General features: G+C 32.6%; 1 protein-coding gene across 1 annotated transcript in view; it reads right to left on the bottom strand.

The window, feature by feature from the left end:
- Positions 1-19,543, bottom strand: part of LOC123663850 (protein trachealess) — a 217,843-nt gene that overhangs the window by 163,041 nt on the left and 35,259 nt on the right. Inside the window, exon 2 of the mRNA XM_045598487.1 lies at positions 7,298-7,330. Within this exon, the coding sequence (XP_045454443.1) occupies positions 7,298-7,330 (33 nt within the window). The remainder of the gene's footprint in view (positions 1-7,297; positions 7,331-19,543) is intronic.

The following is a 19,543-nucleotide window of genomic DNA, read 5'->3' as shown; positions in this document are numbered from 1 at the left end:
CTCCAAATATGATGCAGCCCGACTCGGGTAGTACCTCGACCTTAATAATACTGTTTTCAAGCAGTGCTGTGTTCCTGTTGGTGAGTAAGGTGACCAAAGCTCCTGGGGGGAATCAGGAATAGGGTCGGCAACGCACTTGCGATGCTCCTGGTGTTGCAGACGTCTACAAGCTACGGTAATCGCTTACCACCAGGTGAGCCGTATGCTTATTTGCCAACTAAGTAATATAACAAAAAAAAATTAAAAAACTCAAAATGATTAATAACAAACATTGTTGTCATGAAAAAACTTGAACGCACAATGACTGTATAATATTAGATTTTTTAACTTCTAACAGTGTAACAATAACGATGACATGTAAAATTTGCTTAGGAATATTTAATACTCGATTAGAACCTTTATTTGTTCCAGTACTTTTTTTAACATATCCTCATCCAATACATACATAGTCGCAGGCAACAGCTAGTTATTACCAATACATTTTTTTTGTGGAGATTACTTGCACAAACGTAATATGTAGTAGCATATATCTTATATATTCTATCAACATCGGTAAATTATTTTTATTTATCACTTAAAAATGAAGTTATACGTGAGTGCAATTAAATTCGATAGAGAAACAGTAAATTGCTGTTAGATTTTAAGAGTTATATTGTGATATTATTTATATTGCAACCATCCTCAACAAGTTAGTATAAAACAAAAATAAACTTAAAAAGGGAAATCGTAACTTCAAATTAATAAATTCCAATATCAGAAATTGTAATGCAGATCAACAAACCGTAAAATCAACTTGGAAATCTAAGAGCACTTTTAAAACTACATAAAAAAAACCTTTAAACAATATCAAAAATAATGCTAGAAGTATAAAAAGATATAAACAGTGATTCCGATAAGTTTTCACAAGAATACGACAAATTGACGCGTACTGAATCGAATGAAAAGATAAATCGCCTGAGAAAAATAACACGATAATCCCTTATCTCTAAAGCTAAGATCATCTAGATAATTCCATCTTATCTTAATCATCAGTTCACAGCAATAATTAAAAGTGCTAATAAATGGATAACATATACGTGAACAGACATTGCGGGCGGGCACTAACTGGTTTCCGAGTTATATTAGAGTTTTTGGGATACATCGATCGGAGAGGCGATTTTAATAAATACAGGTTTCGAGAAATGCAAATAAGTGACGTGCAAGTTTACGAGGTAACATTAACTCGTATTTGATCGATACTCGATACACGGATCTGACTCGGTATTATATTATTAGTGTATAATCATAATTATACAGCTTCGTAATTGTGGAGATGTATTTAAATTTATTAAAAAAAATTTCAGTGTGTGTATGGAATAATGGTTTTAATATCTTGGTATTTCACTATAAATGTGCGATGCAAGACGATAGACGTCACATTAATTATAACACAATACCTACTCCAAAACAGAATCTATACATTAATACGTGAAGAAAAAAATTGTACCCCTTTTTACGAAAATTGCAAGGATGGAGAAGTATGAAGTTTCGCACACTTATAGTTTGTGTAGAGAAGGAGTGCAGAATGCTAACTTTTTTATCATGCATAAAAATACATTACGTCACTAAAAAAATATTACTCACACTACCATGTATTTGACACACACATGCATATTTACTCTTTTGTTTAATGTTCAAACTTATAATTTAAATTAATTGTGGCGACCGCGACTGAACGAGCCCTAGTAATGGTAATAACGCGGAAACATCGACGGTTTGCGGATTCGATTGCCACTCGGGATGGATATTTGTACAAATATTTATTTCCAGTAAGGTTGTATCTTCTTGTAGGTCTCACCATCCTGTTGCTCCCGATTGTTATCATGGACACCTTATAGCGATCGTTACTCATAGTAGGGAATATATCCGCCAGCCCACCGTAGAGCAGCGCGGTGAAATAAACTCGGAACCTTCCCCTCCATGGACAAAGAGGCCTATGCCCAACAGTGGGATATTACAGGCTGAACCGTGTATTGATTAATCTTAACTTTAACCTAGTGTTGCTTCGAACCGCACAAGAAGCCGTCAGGTTATTTGTTAAATTAATTCACCTTTGCTCGAGGCGTTGCGCGTTACGTTTAAACATATAATTTATGTCTTGTATATTTAAAAAAGCTTCTATTACTTTATACGATAAAAACCGGTGTAACATTAAAAACAGTCGATTCTAGGACATTAAACACTAAACTAAGAAGAAAATTTGGAGCTACATCAATTTAAGAGTCACACAAATTCAGGGAAAGTCAAAAAGACGTAACTAACGAAATCTCAAAATATGATATTTTTGGTTATTCCAACATTTTCAAGTACATGTACATACTTATTAAATTCTCGAGTTTTTTTTAATGAGGAAATGTCAACATCCTTAAAACAATACAAAAGCCGTTTAGTACAAGGAAGCATAAATAATAAACGGTTGTGTCAAAACACAAACAATAAAACATGACACACGACATATTTTCACTTCGAGAAAAATTCATTCGACAGCAAAAAGTAAATACCGTTTAACAAACATAAAAAATATATAAATCATAACAATTTAAACCTTACGACTAACGACATAACGGTTATGTGAACTGCATATAGGTGTCAGTAACTCGTCCCTAAATGTATGTCTCTGTACATTCATCATTCCCACGCCAAGGGCCGCTGTTATGCAAATAATACCACATTAGGCGATCAATTAAGTTATTCTGTTTGTCTTGAACCGACTATTGTAATCACAGAATATTTCGTTTCAACAGCTTCAAATACTTTTTGTTCGAGAAGCAAGAATGCTGACAAGTATATAGACCACCCAATGTACTCATACATGGACTGCTCCACTGACGGAGCCGAGATCAAAAATGTTGTTGGTGTCAGTCACTCATTTGACATCGGAAAGAATTACTGTGCAAGAAGAGCAAAATATTTTATAACATAATTATTTCTTATACAAGGAAAAAAAACTGTATTGAATATTCGTTGCATTCGGATGCCCTTAAATACGATTAAGAGTTACCATCCTTGTACATGGTTAATTGTTATAATGGCTTCGGTTCATTTAAGAAAACAAAATAACAAACTTTTAATTATTCATTAACTCCTAAATCACCATTATAAATAAGTTTATAAAAGTATGAGATCCCTTTTTACATGAAATAAGCCATGTTAATGAATGTCACCTGTACTAATACGGAAAGATTCTTTTATTTGTTGATTAATTAATCATAACACCATTTTTATTATATGTTTGCTTCCTTAGATAACTTATTTTACTAACAAAAAAGCTAGAGAGAAATCAAAGTGAGGAGAACTAGGCAAGATCTATACAAATAAATAAAATCGAAGTGCCTGTTTGTAATATTAAAATAACCGCTTTTTGTCTGTCTGTCTGTTTGTTCCGGCTAATCTCTGAAACGGCTGAACCGATTTTTACGGGACTTTCACTGGCTGATAGCTGATGTAGTAAGGAGTAAGTTAGGCTACTTTTATTTTAGAAATTTATTTATTTTATAACTCTGCGAACTCAACAAAAACTTTTTTTGTTAAATTCCACGCGGACGAAGACGTGGGCACAGTTAATTTAACGATAAAAACTATTCAAGCAGTTTATTTAGTACGAACCAAGCAATAACAAAAATAATAGATCTTGCATTGCCACCTTCTGTTCATGTTCTGAAAAATAGATATTCACGACTACAATCACAAAAGGAAACGAGAAAGAAATCGCTTAAAATATACAAACTAAAGTCAATCCAAAGTTTTCATGCAAATCATGAAAGCGTTTCGTGATGCCAAGAAGCCAGATGTAACTTGTATCTTAATTTATACATACAAGATATTAATATGTTTTTTTTATATATTAATTTATTAATTATTCAACAAGGTACAGACAATTTTTTGTTAAAACAAGGAAATAGACCCTAAAACGGCTGTAGCACGCTTACAAGCTGCCTGCCACCAGTGACTCTTAATGTAGTATCATCTAGTACTCTTTTCTGACCTTTTAAATTAATCTTTTAAACAAAATTATGAGTCATTTATATTCACCGATATAAAGTGAAAAGTGTAATAAAAATCATATTTCGCCTTCTACTCCCCTTCGAACTATTTACGCCAACAAGCTTTCATATAGCGGGTGGCCCAGTATGTTTTTAGAACGCAGAATCATTTTTTCAAAAAAAAAACTAAAATCAAAAGTAAGTCTAGCGAAATTACTTACTGTTTTGACTAAATAATTAGCATTCAAGGATACACAACGTCTTCCTTTCACGACAAATGGTAGTACCGATTAAACAACAATTTCGGTCGGTTGCGGCGACACGCGGTCATTATGGGCGAGCGCGGGCCCAAATCCGCCGTAATTGCCACGACCGATACATAACTCCCTAACCCTTACTTAAACTGCGGTGACCGGTTTGACCCATTGTTTTAGGGTTGAACATGTGTGAATTGTTTATCTTGTTATCTTACTTTGATATTAATTCATGTACGTATTTAAAGTATGCATATTTCTGCGGTACTATTCATTCAATAATTTTTTATATATTAACTAGTTGACCTGGCGAACTTTGTACCGCCTTCTTTATTTTTTTCTTAAATATAATAATTAATATATCAAAATAAAATATAGCCTATCTTTCAAGTTGGATCGAACTGCACATGGTGTTCGAATTTTATTATAATCGGTTAAGTGGTTTAGGAGTCCATTGAGGACAAACATTGTGACACGAGATTTATATATATTAAGATTAAATAATATTTACTTATTGGCATAGTTCAAAATTATTACCAATATTGTACTACACGCACTACAATTGAATAAGTACATTAGGCTGGATAATGTAAAAATTTGGAATTAGACTAGTAATTTCTTATCGAGTTCAAATCAACAGATTTTTCGGCTTCTTTATATTAATGCAAGAATATCGATTACTTTAATAAACTTTCTGTGAAATTTCATCACGTTAACTTTTAATGCTTAACAGATAAGATGATATTTATAATTAGTATAAGAATATCATAACCACTCAAAAGACTTCTTATAAACTTTCTCAATTCCAAAAAAAAAAAGAAACTCAAATATAACTTAATTTCTGTGCGATTAAACGCTTTTAAACTTATCAAATCTTTAGCAGCTTACTGCACAGTATAGCAAAATAAGAAAATTTAAACAAAAGTGCCAACCCTGGCGTATACTTCTATTGTTTTCCAAGCCACAAAATAAGCCATTTCTGACCGCCCCTTGAACGGGGGATGTCGATATCCAATTGAAACCGCATGATTGTGACCATTCCGCTTTATGATGTGAACCTTAATCTCTGTGATGGATGGATTGACTCATTTCCGTATGCCATGTGTCTTTTATACCAGGCCGGAGAAAAATGATTCAATTACATTGATTTTAAGATAGATAAACTACAAATACTTTTTTATCGTTGTGTACAGAAGAAGATCTACTTGTTCCATTTACAAAAATTGTCGTTTTTTATTTATTAATCGGTCGCAATGACTACTACTGTTGGAGCTCAATCTGCTGTGATGTTTCACTTCCGGAATTTTTTCTAAAATATATAATCTCAATTCCAGCATGATGCTGTGTGGTTACGGTAGTAAGAATATAGCCACCCCTCTCTTCCCATGGATGTCGTAAGAGGCGACAAAGGGATAACACAGTTCAACTACAACCTTGGAACTTAAAAAGCCGACCGATGGTAGGATAACCATCCAATTGCTGGCTTTGAAATATACAGGCCGAAGACGGGCAGCAGCATCTTCGGTGCGACAAAGCCAGCCCGGCGGTCACCAGCCCGCCTGCCCAGCGTGGTGACTATGGGCAAAACACATGAGTTCACGCCATTTTTGGCGCGAACTTGTAGAGGCCTATGTCGATAGGCTGAAGTGATGATGATGATGATGATGATGATGATGATGATGATGATGATGATGATGATGATGATGATGATGATGATGATTAGAAATCGACGAAGCTATTTCGTATCCAGCAAAAAATTAACTGGCAATTATGTAGACTAAAAAGCTAGTAACAAAAATCTAGTCAATCAGTTTAGCCATATTTATAATAAGCTTTTTAATATAAGAATTTGAATAAAATGCGCGCAATTTAACCTACATTTTGTAACGTAGACTCGTAGACCATTATGATACGAAGACGACTTTATTATATTTACTCTTATTTTATTAAAATTTCAAATCAAGTATATCCTCGGGTTTCTATATAAATAACTGGTATTTGTTCCCTAAATCAAATTCTAATACGAAATCCGTCGGATTAGTGCGGTCCACAAATATTTGTACGTTCCGAGATTAAAATATTAGAGTGGTCAGCGTTGTTTATTCTGACGTTTAGGATTTGTATTAAGCGACCTTCGATATTGTGTGCTTAATTATTAAAAATAAACATTATTTTAAAATTCGTCTATGCATAATAATAATTATCATGCTTATGGCGAAATAATAATTTTAATCAAATATGTAGTTAGTTATACTTTATACATATATAATATGTCTGTGTGTTGCATGCCTCCAAATCTCAAGCCGCATGTAGATATATTTCCATAAGTAGATAATTTCCCTAAAATAATCGTGTTTACTGCCTTCAATTAACAAAGGTCGTCGAAAAAATAGTCAAGTAATATGCATTAAAAATTGAATTGAATGAATCTTCGGAATCGGTTAACACAGTAAAGAGTTATGAGGTGAGAAACAAAAAAAGTAAAGTCAAATTGAGAACCTCCTCCTTTTTGAATTCGTTTAAAAATTCACGTACACATGGGCTAGTATCAAAAAGTATTGCGAAATCTTATAATTTTGCCTTCACTATATTTCCATAACTCGAATTAGTTTTTGTTAGCTTATTTATTTAATCAAGTCAATAACGTTTAAAAATCACGCCTACTGAACGTGTATTGTCTCATTTGAATTCGTAGACTATTTTTGGGCCTGTCACTTCGACCTCCTTGCGCTTTCATTGACATTGACTTTTTTTTTATATAAATAAAATTAAAAAATTATAAAAGTGCGCTCATTCACAAATTTTGCCTGTCTCAACTTAGTACTATTTAGTTCAATACAAGAAATGTAATGCAGGTAATAGATCGCTAATAGCCGACGAGTAACAAACAAAATAAGGTAATGAAACGATTTGCATTAAAACAGGTTACTTTTTGTATTTCCACCTTTTATGTAGTAAAACGAGATGTATACGGCGAAACTGTCTGAAGAATAAAATTTGTAAAAGAAAATATTCAATTACCTGTCTGACCAACATAGCGCTTCATCACGATACCTGAAAAATAAAATGTTATCATTATTATAGTTACAGTAAATACCTACATAATATTTTAATATGTTCAATTTTTTGCTGTAAATTAATGTGTAGCGAAGTGCAGATTAAGAAAATTGTTATATTAAATTAAGTAATTATTTACACAATCGTGCAATTGGTACGTAATGATAATAAAGAGGAATACAGGTTTATATGTTTTACATATAACTACTCATTAAATCCGAATGTATAAATTATTTATATTTTATTACTAGTTGACCTGATAGACTCTAGTATAAATAATAATAATTTTTGCCGATATTTTACAATTTTCTTCGTTATTTTTACTAACTCTCTTTTAAGCTCTTATAACAACGTATCACAAAAATATTCCACAAAGTATTTAAAAAAAAAAATAAAAACAAAAATTAGACGCATTCGTTTAGTTGTACACAAGTTTTGAATGTAAACATTTAGCGAGTCGCTTTTATTTATATCGATAGACAGAGAAAAAATATAAAAATGACAATAAGTCAAGCGACCATAAGCTAGAACTCATTGAGTCTTGATTTAAAAACCAACTCAATAAGGCATGAGATGAGCGATAATGGAGATATTGAAATAATATTCTGCATTCTATCTTAAAGATAACTATGATAATTCCGTTCACACTCAACAATGATAATATCTGCTGGATGTAGCAGCTATAATTAAAACTGAGAAACCTTGAAATATAAAAGCTCTGAAGTGGTTAGCATATAAAGCTCATTAAGTTACGGTCACATACATACTGAAATGTATTGATGTATATGTAGATCTAAGACATCTACGTTATTTGGAGATCCGAAATGCAAATTTTCACTTACTAGTGTGAGACAGAACAATATATTTCAGTACACTAAATTATTTTTCACGGAAGTATTTTAAATTAGTGACTAAAATAACTTAACAGAAGACTCGTCGTCGTTCGACTTGACTCTTGTCCTAAATTAAAACATTTATAAAATACAAATATGATATTTATCATAAATTCAATTTAACAGGTTCATAATATATTTTAACCGACTTCAAAAAAAGGAGAAGGTTACTCAATTCGATCCTATATATATATATTTATGTACGAGTATGTTCGGGGATAACTCCGTCGTTTATGAACCGATTTTGATAATTCTTTTTTTATTAAAAAGGAGATATCCTTAGTTTGGTACCAATCGAGGGAAACTCTCTAAAAACTGCATAACTTTTTACTGGGTGTACCGATTTTAATGATTTGTAATTAATCGAAAGCCGGTGTCTATCATGTGGTCACATTTAAATTTTATCGAGATCTGATTACTACTTTTGGAGTAATCTTTAGTAATACGTATTTACTTGACTATTTTTTTCGTCTACCTACGTTATATTTCTTCTCGATATAACTGAAGTCGGTTTTTTTCGTTTGCCTGCAAACACAATTATCTACTTATTATTTTTTGGGTACTTAATTAAATCACAAATCAACACAATCAATTACTCCAAACTATATATATTAATAAAATAACTACTACTTATTCATATAGTATACAAACTACGAAATGATATTTTTATCTCAAGAAATGTCATCTATACAAATAAATAATACTAGATATAATAGATAATAATACTAGAGTGTCTGTTTGTAATATTAAAATAGCCTCGTTTTAGTGAATGCATACGGATGTATACACGGTACCTATACCAAAATAACATTTTTTACAATTTTTGTCTGTCTGTATGTCTGTTTGTTCCGGCTAATCTCTGAAATGGCTGAACTGATTTCGACAGGACTTTCACTGGCAGATAGCTGATGTAATAAGGAGTAACTTAAGCTACTTTTATTTTAAAAACTTAGTTTATAACTCTGCAAACTGATCAATAACATTTTGTTAGATTCCACGCGGACGAAGTCGCGGGCACAGCTAGTCTAAACATATAAAAATAGACCGAAATATTTTTTAAAATACAAAAAAGTTATTACCTTAAAATGTAATTTGACTAACCGAAGACTGTAATACAACAATTACACAATAAAAAAACCTACATTTTCATAGGTAAAATATTTCTAAAATAAAACCTGAGAAGCAAGCCAGGGAAAAAAGCCATTAATAAAATCATGTCAAATTTTAAACATTTTCAAAAAGACCTCGTGAAACAGATCACTTCCATCAAGTTTCATCTCTAGATCCGTGACCAAGGCCATTTTCGAAGTCTACGACCTCCCGCGCGGTAGATGAATAATTCAGGCCTCAGTACAGGCTACAGCGTGGCTACATTATTAATAACTGAACGCATTACCGAACTTCGCGTATGTAGGGCCGACCGGTCAACCGAGTGATATATGGTTATTTGACTTTTATAGCTCGCTAGTGATGCATGCTGTAACTTTACTTCTCACTTACTGTAAATAAGTCTATGAAAATAAAAATATAGCTAAAAGGAGCTCATGAGAGAGAACATATAGCTCATAATCTATAGCAGACCTACTGGAAAAGTATCTCAACCTTACATAGGATCATAATCAAATAATAGTTACTACTCTCGAGTATTGTTATGCTCCTGTGGTACGATAGATTTAAGCTGCCCGAGTAGAAAAAAGGTCAGGCTTAACCAGATCATGTATCTGGACCGGATCAGGATAGAATAAGGCATGCCTGATCCGGCAAGCTCTATCAGGACCAGGTCCGGTCCAGACAAGGATAGCCTGATATAAAATATAATCAAGTATGGTAAGGCATAGTGGATCAGGACCAGGTCCGGTCCAGACAAGGATAGCCTGATGTAAAATATAATCAAGTATAGTAAGGCATACTGGATCAGGACCAGGTCCGGTCCAGAAAAGGCTAGCCTGATGTAAAATCTTACCAAGTATGGTAAGGCATACTGGATCAGGACCTGGTCCGGTCCAGATCAGGATGGCCTGAAAGAAATGACGCAAACTGAGCCTGAATCGCGCTATTAATGTTTTTAAGTGCACTTAGTATATATACAGTTATCAGGACAATCTAGCAGGGAGCCTATTTCTACACAGTGGAGCAGTCGTAAGTAATAGGAAATAGTAGTTAGTAGTTAATCATTAGAAGTTAATAAATAAAATTTAATTAATAATAATAATTAATTAATAACATAAAAATAAATAAAAATAATTAATATTTAAAGTAAAAACATAAATAAATAATACATTGGAAAAAATAAACGGAAATAAATATTATAATAATTATGTTAATACATATTTATATCAATTCGCTTTTTTTTTGTTAAACAATTTTTTCAAAAATATACATTCGTGTTTTTTAAAAGGACCGAACCGAACCCGCTGATCAGGATGAGATGAGATTTCCTGATCAGGTCCAGATCAGGAAATCTCATCTCATCCTGATCAGGTCCAGACCAATCATCTGCGTTACATGCCTTATCTAGTCCTGATCAGGCATGCCTGGTCCGGTCCTTCTAAGGAAGACGAAAAAATTTCTACTCGGGTGTGTCGACAAAAATCCCTGAAGCTAATGGTGATTCAAGTAAAACATGATTTAGATGACACTTTTTTAACTTATGGCAAAAATGATATATAATGCAAGTAAACTTGTGTAGGTCTGTGCTCGTACCATCAGACCTACCAGCCACTGAGACTCCGATGTCCAATAATTTAAACTGTCAACAATCGTGTTGACACATGCGCTGCTGCTTTGCTTTCGTCGAATTGGTTACTTGTATAACTCATGTCGATACTAACTGCTGATGGCATTTACTAGTTTATGTACGAAATTTTAGAATAAATTTATTATTTTTATTATTATTTTTTTTATATATATAAAATAATATTTTTTTTTATAAAAATAAAATATTTAAACAAGAAACTTAAAAATTAAAATAATACTGTAATCAAAATACATAATTACGTATTATCAAAAAAAAAAATCTAAGATTTTTGTTCTTAAATTAAAACAATGTCACAAAGTAAAGGAGAAGATTAACGAACAATGAGTATGTTTTCGTAATTTTAACAAACTCTAAGAGTTTTAAATAGGTACAGGTATGGACTGACACATGGTTGCTTATATTATTAATTGAAATTACCAATAAATTTTCGAAACAAATAGCAATAACCGACTTTAAATATCCTTTCAATGTGTAATAGAAGGTTCAGTTTCTAAACCTAAAAGATACAGACTAGATACGTTGAAATGCTAACAAGTCTTTTACTCGTGCCTACGACCGAACATTAAGAAAGATTGCCGTTAGTTCAATGTGATGAATGGCCTTAACTCTCTTAACTAGGTTGCTCTCATGTCCGTATTTCAATTTCAATGTGACATTATTCTGTTTAAGTAACTTTTTAATATGTTAGTGCCATTTGAAACCTACGAGCAAAGGTCTTTTATTTAACTGCTTAACGCAAGAAATGTTACATGTAGTAAATAAAGAATGTTTTAAGGAAAATTTTATTTTTAAAATTTTCTTTATACTAAAATAACTTTAGAATTATTGTTAAAACAAATATAAATATGCCTTCACTTTATTATACTTCTTGATTTAGCCTGTACTAACCCACTACTGGACATTTTTCTTCGTATAGGAGAAGGATCGTACACCATTGCTTATTGTAAAATATTTAACTTAGTTAAATTATTAATATGCTATGATAAGGGTTATAAGAACCTAATTTTTTGCGGATAAAGACTGGAAGTTATCACGCGATACTGCTTGTTGATTGATGAACCTTTTGTTTTAATGTCAAGTACGAGAAAAATTAGAATTATATCTAACAATTGAAAAAGCAACGTTCCTGATAAGCAAAAAAAATCTGATAATTGGCTAGAATTTTCGTATTGACCCATAAAATGTAGCGATAAGATGATGCAATAATAAAGGTTTAATAGCCTGTGACCCTATGGTCAGACGCTATCGTCTGCAATGTCGCCGAAATATGGGAAAATTACAGTTTCAAAGTGACTATTACGGTAAGTCTCGTATTAGTAACAGCGTTAATAGTGACCATGCTTAAAAACTTGCAATAATTGCTAAGGTATTCCAACTATTGAAAAAATAATCTCATATGTATAAATAAAAATTAAAGGCTAAATATTTTATACTAAGCGTAAAACTCGAGAAAAGCTAGACCAATTCAAATATTTTATTTGTTTTATATTATATACTTTGTAGAAGAGTCTAAGGGGAAAAAAATTCAAGCCAGCTCGCACTGGAGCTGCTTGGTGAGTTGAGTTTCAATCCATTTCCTACATGGAGAAAGAGGCTTATGCCCAGCAGTGGGATGTTACAGGCTGACTCGTAAAATAATAAGAAAATGGAGAAGAAAGTTGCAAATTTCAGAAAACATAAAGATTTATGCGTTTTTCGCGCGAATTTCATGCGTTTTACAGTTCACTAGACAAGACGTATGTCGGGTCAGCTAGTTTCAAAAAACTGAAACTCATAATCATCCTGTTTTGAAGTCGTTTAATAATACAAAAATTACATTAATTACGTAATCCGTGACATTTACGTTCAACGCAATGCAACGTCGTCACCGCGTTTTGAATGTTAATGTTTCTAATTTAAAGCGCGTCGGGCCCGGCACGCGCCAGCACGCGTTTGCGCATAAAATTACAATCACACACATCCTTACTTAACGAAATAGCTATTACGGTTACATGGCTGACGATTATACAGCAATGAAAATTGTTAACAAAGTGTGGTTAAAATTTCATCATTTATGATTAAAAATAGTTTTATTACTTATCGTTACTATTGGTACGCATTATAGGTACACACAAATAGGCACATGTTAACATTATTCTTATTAGTGATATGTATTTATATTGTGTACTATATATTATATTGTGTTATGTTGCTAATCTATAATGCACAATGATAAACATAACTTTTTATTCGCTTATTAGTGATGACTAACTTTGATAAATAAAATGGTAATAAGAAAAATTAAAAACATTGACATATAAACAACATGTTTATGACGTAAAAAGTACTTATTCTTCTAGTATTTTTATCTTTGTGGTATTACAATGACTGTTTTTAGGGCTTTAAAATCAAATAAATAATAATAATTAAGCTATCCCAATTCTGCTTCAATACATATATCCATATCATTAATAACATTTCATAAAACAACATAACTATTTCTAACCTCGAGGGCGAGTTGTCACGTGTGTTTTATGACGACAAGTTCGCTCGTTACGAACTCCTAATCATAGCAGTTAAACAAACTTGACTAAACGTAAATTTAATATTATAGATGTAAGTAGACCTTTTGATATGACTCCATCCACATAATATTTATTAAAACATTAAGCGTGTCTTTTTTGTAATTGACAAATATTTATTAATATTATTGATTGCCCTTTTAATTTTATGCAATACCTAGTTCGTGTGCAATTTTAATTAGGAATGGTAGACACATAAATAAAACAAGTATACACCCTCCTTAACAGTTTATCTTTAAGTAATATATATTACTATATTAAAAAGTATAAAAAAAATAATGAACCCTTCATTATTCTTGACTAACGAAAATTGTAATATAACTTGTTATAACCAAAGTTGAAAATCTAAAATAAGATAAGTAATTTTTTTTTAAGTTTTTATATTCTGAATTTCCGAATTCGGGGTTCTTTCAGTTTAAAAATGTATGCTTAAAATTTTTAGTAGTTTATAAATCGTCCTTATGAACTTATGGAATCCTAACACCACGTACCTCATTGTTTGGGGCTGTTGAATGTGAGGTGTGAGATGTTTTATTTATAATAACTATTGGCAATTTTAACATTTTTATACGATTTGCTGGAAAATCATGACATATCTTCTAATTTAGGTTAAGACTGTTCGTCAAGACATCTTTTTTCCAAGTTTCCTGAATTTCCATTATAAAGTCAATTGAATGGCAAAAAGTTAAAATGGATGGCCACATTAGCATGTCAACAAAACGTTCGGAAGCGTTAAGAGAGAAATAAAAATTCGAAATGACAGGTCGCGGGTGTTGACAATAGCAGTCGGGCACGGTTCCTGAACTATATTCGATTATGTTTTATGGCGTTCCAAATTTGAATTTTCATGCTTCTATTAAAATGATTCAAGTAACTTTTTAAGCTATTGTTTGAAGGATTCGAATATCGAACTACTTAAATCGTAAGTTAATTTTGATATTGTTTCTATATTCGATTACGTGCAATGTATCAATAAAAAAAATTGTTTTTAATTATTATGTGATTAAAAAATCTTTTATGTATTAATGAATGAATAATTCGACAGTTTTTAGTCTAATATACAATACAAAAATAATTTAATTTATTTATACGCTTTGCCCGATAACCGACTATTCTTTAAAGAAATTTATTACAAAGAAGAGAGAGGAAGAAATCCTAAGTATTTAGACTGTCGACGTCGAGACCAACTCGCAACCATATATATTAAATTAAATAAATAAACATATCATATAAATTGAATTAAATAAGTACACAAATCGAGACGAAAATCCGCCAAACACCACCGCGGGTGTTCAATAAGAAGCACGGGAGCAGCCATTTTATGAAAGCATCAACGCTGCCGAAGATTACTATTGTTCGACATATTTCATTTTACGAATTTACGCCCCATTCGATGTTGTTTTATTAAAAAATTTCCACAGCAGACATGTGCGCGATATGGGTTGTCTGTACCAACATTTATTAGGATTGGTGTAAAACTTTGTTTCATAAATGAGAATTTCCTTTTTAAGCCATCTTGTACATTCCTTCTACCTTTGCTTTGTAACTATCACTAAAATTTATACCATATTAATATACTACATAGTTGTCTAAAACGATTTCTATCAAAATTTATGTATGATTAAAAAAAACATAATTATATTGAAAAACAAAAAACTACTTTTCAGCATACCACATACCCAAATTCCAAGTTCAGTAATGTAAAAAGTATGAAATGCCACACTTAGCCATTTCATAAATGTTTGTGGCTCTTATTCTTTTGCTATAAGGTTTATAATAGCGTAAAAATAATACATCTATGGAAGTAGAGACACGCTGTAATATCGAGAGCGTTCGCGTCGCGCATACAGATAGGGTATTACAGTAATTTGTAGGAGAGGGCGCCACCCGCCGGTGAGTTCTTATTTCAAATCTTTGATGCTCTGGCTGTTTTAATATTTTTAAAGTAAAAAGAAATGAAACAAATAAGCCTGTTTCGTAAGCAAAAGCATTTTTATAAGAAAATCTTTGTGTCTAAAGATTCGTTTTAGGATTAAATCTTATTCACATATACCTTCAATTATTATTATCTTAGCTTATTGTCCTGTCTGGTAGTGTCCGATTTACAAACAAACTATTGCTAGAATATTTACGCATTCCTTCTAAATTATTTTTATAATAATTCCTTTCCGTATAAGAATACGAACTTTAAATTTTAGAAATTTATAATAACTGTCGTCTATAGAGAGCTTCACGAACTCTTCGAGTAATGATAGACAAACATTAATTATTTTCAAACGTTACCAAATACAATGTGTCTTCTAAACCGAATTTAAATGAATTTTGATAAGTTTTTATTGAATTTCCGTTGCCACGGTTTGCAGTGACCTTGCTTTTCGCTCCAAGGTTGTGAATTCGATTCAGAGCCCGAATCCGAGTTACAACCTTAGCAGCAGACAACCGTAAACGTTAAAAAATATTAATCTACAATTAGAAATTAAATTAAAAATTACACAAAACTTCACAACACAAACATACATCAAAACAGTTACACATACAAAACATAAACTCACACACACTCAATTTAGCAACAAACGTTACAGAAGAATACAAGCACACTTGCACTGTAACCAAACACTCGGTTAAATATTCAGTCGTTAATAAAGCAAACAATGGACGCTCGTGCTGTATATGATTACAGAGGAAAGCAATTAGCGAATTATCTTCACAGATAAGCTAAGATAAACATAGATACCTGACACCTTGTTAGCCGAGGTCTGCCCTTCCGTGATGGAGCCTCTTCGGTTGTGCGACTGCTTTGAGCGTATAAATAATTGTCGACTCTTCAAAAATATATTAAAAGTTAGTGAAAATGATTCTCAAATAATTATTATATAAGATTTTTTTTTTGGAATATATTGCAACAGTCATCCAAACATCGTTTACCTACGTTAAAAAAACTTCATAGCGCTTAATTAGTATTTTGATGAATTTTATAGCATGAGTAAACCAAATTTTCGAGTTATATTTGTGAATTGGATAGTAGAGCAAAAAATTTATATTGAAAAAATTTGATTCGAATAAGAACAAAATTGGAAGTTGAAGTAAAAAATGTCATCAACCCGTGTCATAGATCTCGATATAATCACACAGGCATTATGCCTAAATGACAACACTTTCAAGTACCTATCTTCGCTTTTCAATATCTTATTTGACGTTACGTTGAAAGAAGGAATATTAACGGGACCTGACATAAGAAAACAGAAGTGTACTAATTTAAAAAAAAAATATGACAACTTCAGCGAAAAAAATTGCTCAGCAAGGCCTTTAAAATGTGATTTTTTTTTTGTATTTTATTTAAACTATAAAAGTAAATAAAAATAAGATAACACTTTAATCAGTTTTATTGAATTTTTCAATTAAAAGTTAGTACGTGCTTATATCCGAACCGCCTAAATCTGGTAAGTGGGACGTGATGATTTTTAAAAGTATTAAAACGAACATAAATAGCATTAGGAAAAAACTTTTCAAAAAATAATTTCGCAGCCTTTGTTTTTTTTTTTAATTTTTAACATTTTTTATATCATTTTTAGTCAAAAAGTATTTTTAATATGTACTTTAATTTGGTTAATCTTTTTAACCTTTTAATATGTACATTTTTAATATGTATTTTAATTAGGTTAAACTTTTTAACCTTTCTTGTAGTAATGCTTCTCATTCTACACCTACAAAACAATTTTTTTGGTACGTAATTGAACAATACTACAAAAAGAGCTAAAATTACTTTTAGAAAAAATGTTTAACAGAAAATAATAATACAGTGAATAAACATAAGAAGCACAAACAAGAATAATTACAATAGTTGAAGAAACTATTCCGCTAAATCCTTGATCAGAAACAAAGCATTGGGCAACATTATCGCTCGGGTTGCCATTCGATCTGCGCCTGCGCCGCAATCAATAATTTTCTATCAATGACCGTGCCAACCGCTTATTAGTATGGAAAAAACAATAACTATATGTAAAATTACAGACGAAACACACGATAGGACTTTGGAGACCTACCGTTGTTAATTTTTATTACACTTTTTTTATTTAACATTCGACCCAACGATCAAAATAAAACAGTCGTTTTGAATATGTATATTCTTTAATAATAAATTAAGCGAATTTGTTCCAATATAATTTTAATAATAAACGAAATAATTATGTTTAACTTATATATGCAGCCATCTTTTTTTAAGTTAGGTAGTAGGTTTTTGTATTCTTGTAATAAACGTAAATACATATATAAAAAAATATAGAGGCCGGAATCAAACCAACGATCCTGCACCAGAAACCCGATAAGTTTATATTAATACATTCCATAGTACACTTATTAAAATACCCATACAAATTTCCATCTGAATGATATTAAAAAAAAACTAAAAATATACGTGTTTTAATTAGCGAACGATATTCCCATCAGAAAAACCAAAATAATACTAACAAGATATTATATAACTTTTTTTTGAGTGGTGCCATTAAAGTATTAATAAATTGTCTAGGCTCGGGATAATCGAACTATAAAAATTCATCGCCATAGATTATGGCAGTTATTACACGCAGCGCATTTATTATCTAGTATCTAGTATCATCCGTCAATAATTTTATAACACCAGTATGAAATAATGGCAAATTCGCATGCACCTTGTAACTTATTTAAAAAAACACGATATGTAAACGTATTTCTTATGAAGTAATTATGAATATTGACGGTAGGCTTTACCATGTTATAGTTATACACAAATTATATATTTAGAAATGTCTTTTATAATTAAAAAGTTCTTGAATAAATAAATTGCAAGGTATTCAATATATAAAATATTTGTGATGAGGGATAGGATAGATCTGATGAGGAGCCCCTCAGTAACTCACCCTCTGGCCGTGGAAATGAAGAGTCAAATCAGACAGCTCCGGGAGGAGAATAAGACAGTACGGTTCTTTTGGTTGAGGGCCCATGTTGGAACACCGGGCAATGAGAGAGCGGACGAACTAGCCAAAAGGGCGGCTTTAACGAAAAAGATGGCACCTGACTACGACAGAGTACCACTCTCGTATGTCAAAAGGCAGATACGGGAAGCGTCTGCCAGGGTGTGGCAAGACAGATACAATTCTTCGGAGACTGGCTCGGTCACGAAAATTTTCTTACCGGATGTAAAGACTGCTCGCAGACTGGTAAGGAAATCGGCACCAACATCTGTCGACACACAAATTCTGACCGGCCACGGAGGATTTGCGGCGTATCTTCATAGATTCCACATCACTGACAGTCCTTCGTGCGTCTGCGACTCGAATTGTGAGGAGACAGTTCTGCATATTATACTGAGCTGCCCGAGGTTCAGTAAGGAAAGGCTGGATCTGGAACTCAAACTCCAGATTAAATTAGACCAGCCATCGCTCCATACTATCCTGGAGAGCGAGACTAGCAGAACGTCCTTCCTCACATTCGCGAGAAAGGCCGTCAATACAGCCGCAAAGAGGAACAGCACGCTTTCTCCACCACTGGGTTTAACACCTACGCAGAATGCCAACACCGTCGTTCTTACAACACACACTCAGACACACAACACACAAACACAAATAGAACAAAACCGTGTCCAACAAGTAACTCAGCGGGACAACATCACAGCTCCGCGGATGTCTCCTGGCCGCACCCTTCTGGGCCAAATAACTAGGACCATGTCTTCCTCACTGCAGAACCTGTTCAGGAATAGAGCCAACCAAAACGCACCTCCGCAACCGACTCAGAGCAGGATGACACAATCCTCGCCCAGTGAAGTGAACGGAAGTGGAGAAGTTGGTATTAGGACCAGATGCGTGGCTCTATTCATGGACAGCGAAACGGAGAGGATGGGGGTAAGCGTCTGTCGCTCTGAAGAACGCAATCAGCTGGCGATTTCTCCGGGGCTCGCCTTACTGATAAACGGTAGCACCCAAAAGACAAGCTTAAAGCGCACAAAAATCACAGCGCTAGCGCA

Source organism: Melitaea cinxia, chromosome 21 (genome assembly GCF_905220565.1).
Source record: "Melitaea cinxia chromosome 21, ilMelCinx1.1, whole genome shotgun sequence".
Classification (NCBI taxonomy): domain Eukaryota; kingdom Metazoa; phylum Arthropoda; class Insecta; order Lepidoptera; family Nymphalidae; genus Melitaea; species Melitaea cinxia.
This window is presented reverse-complemented; position numbering and strand designations above follow the sequence as displayed.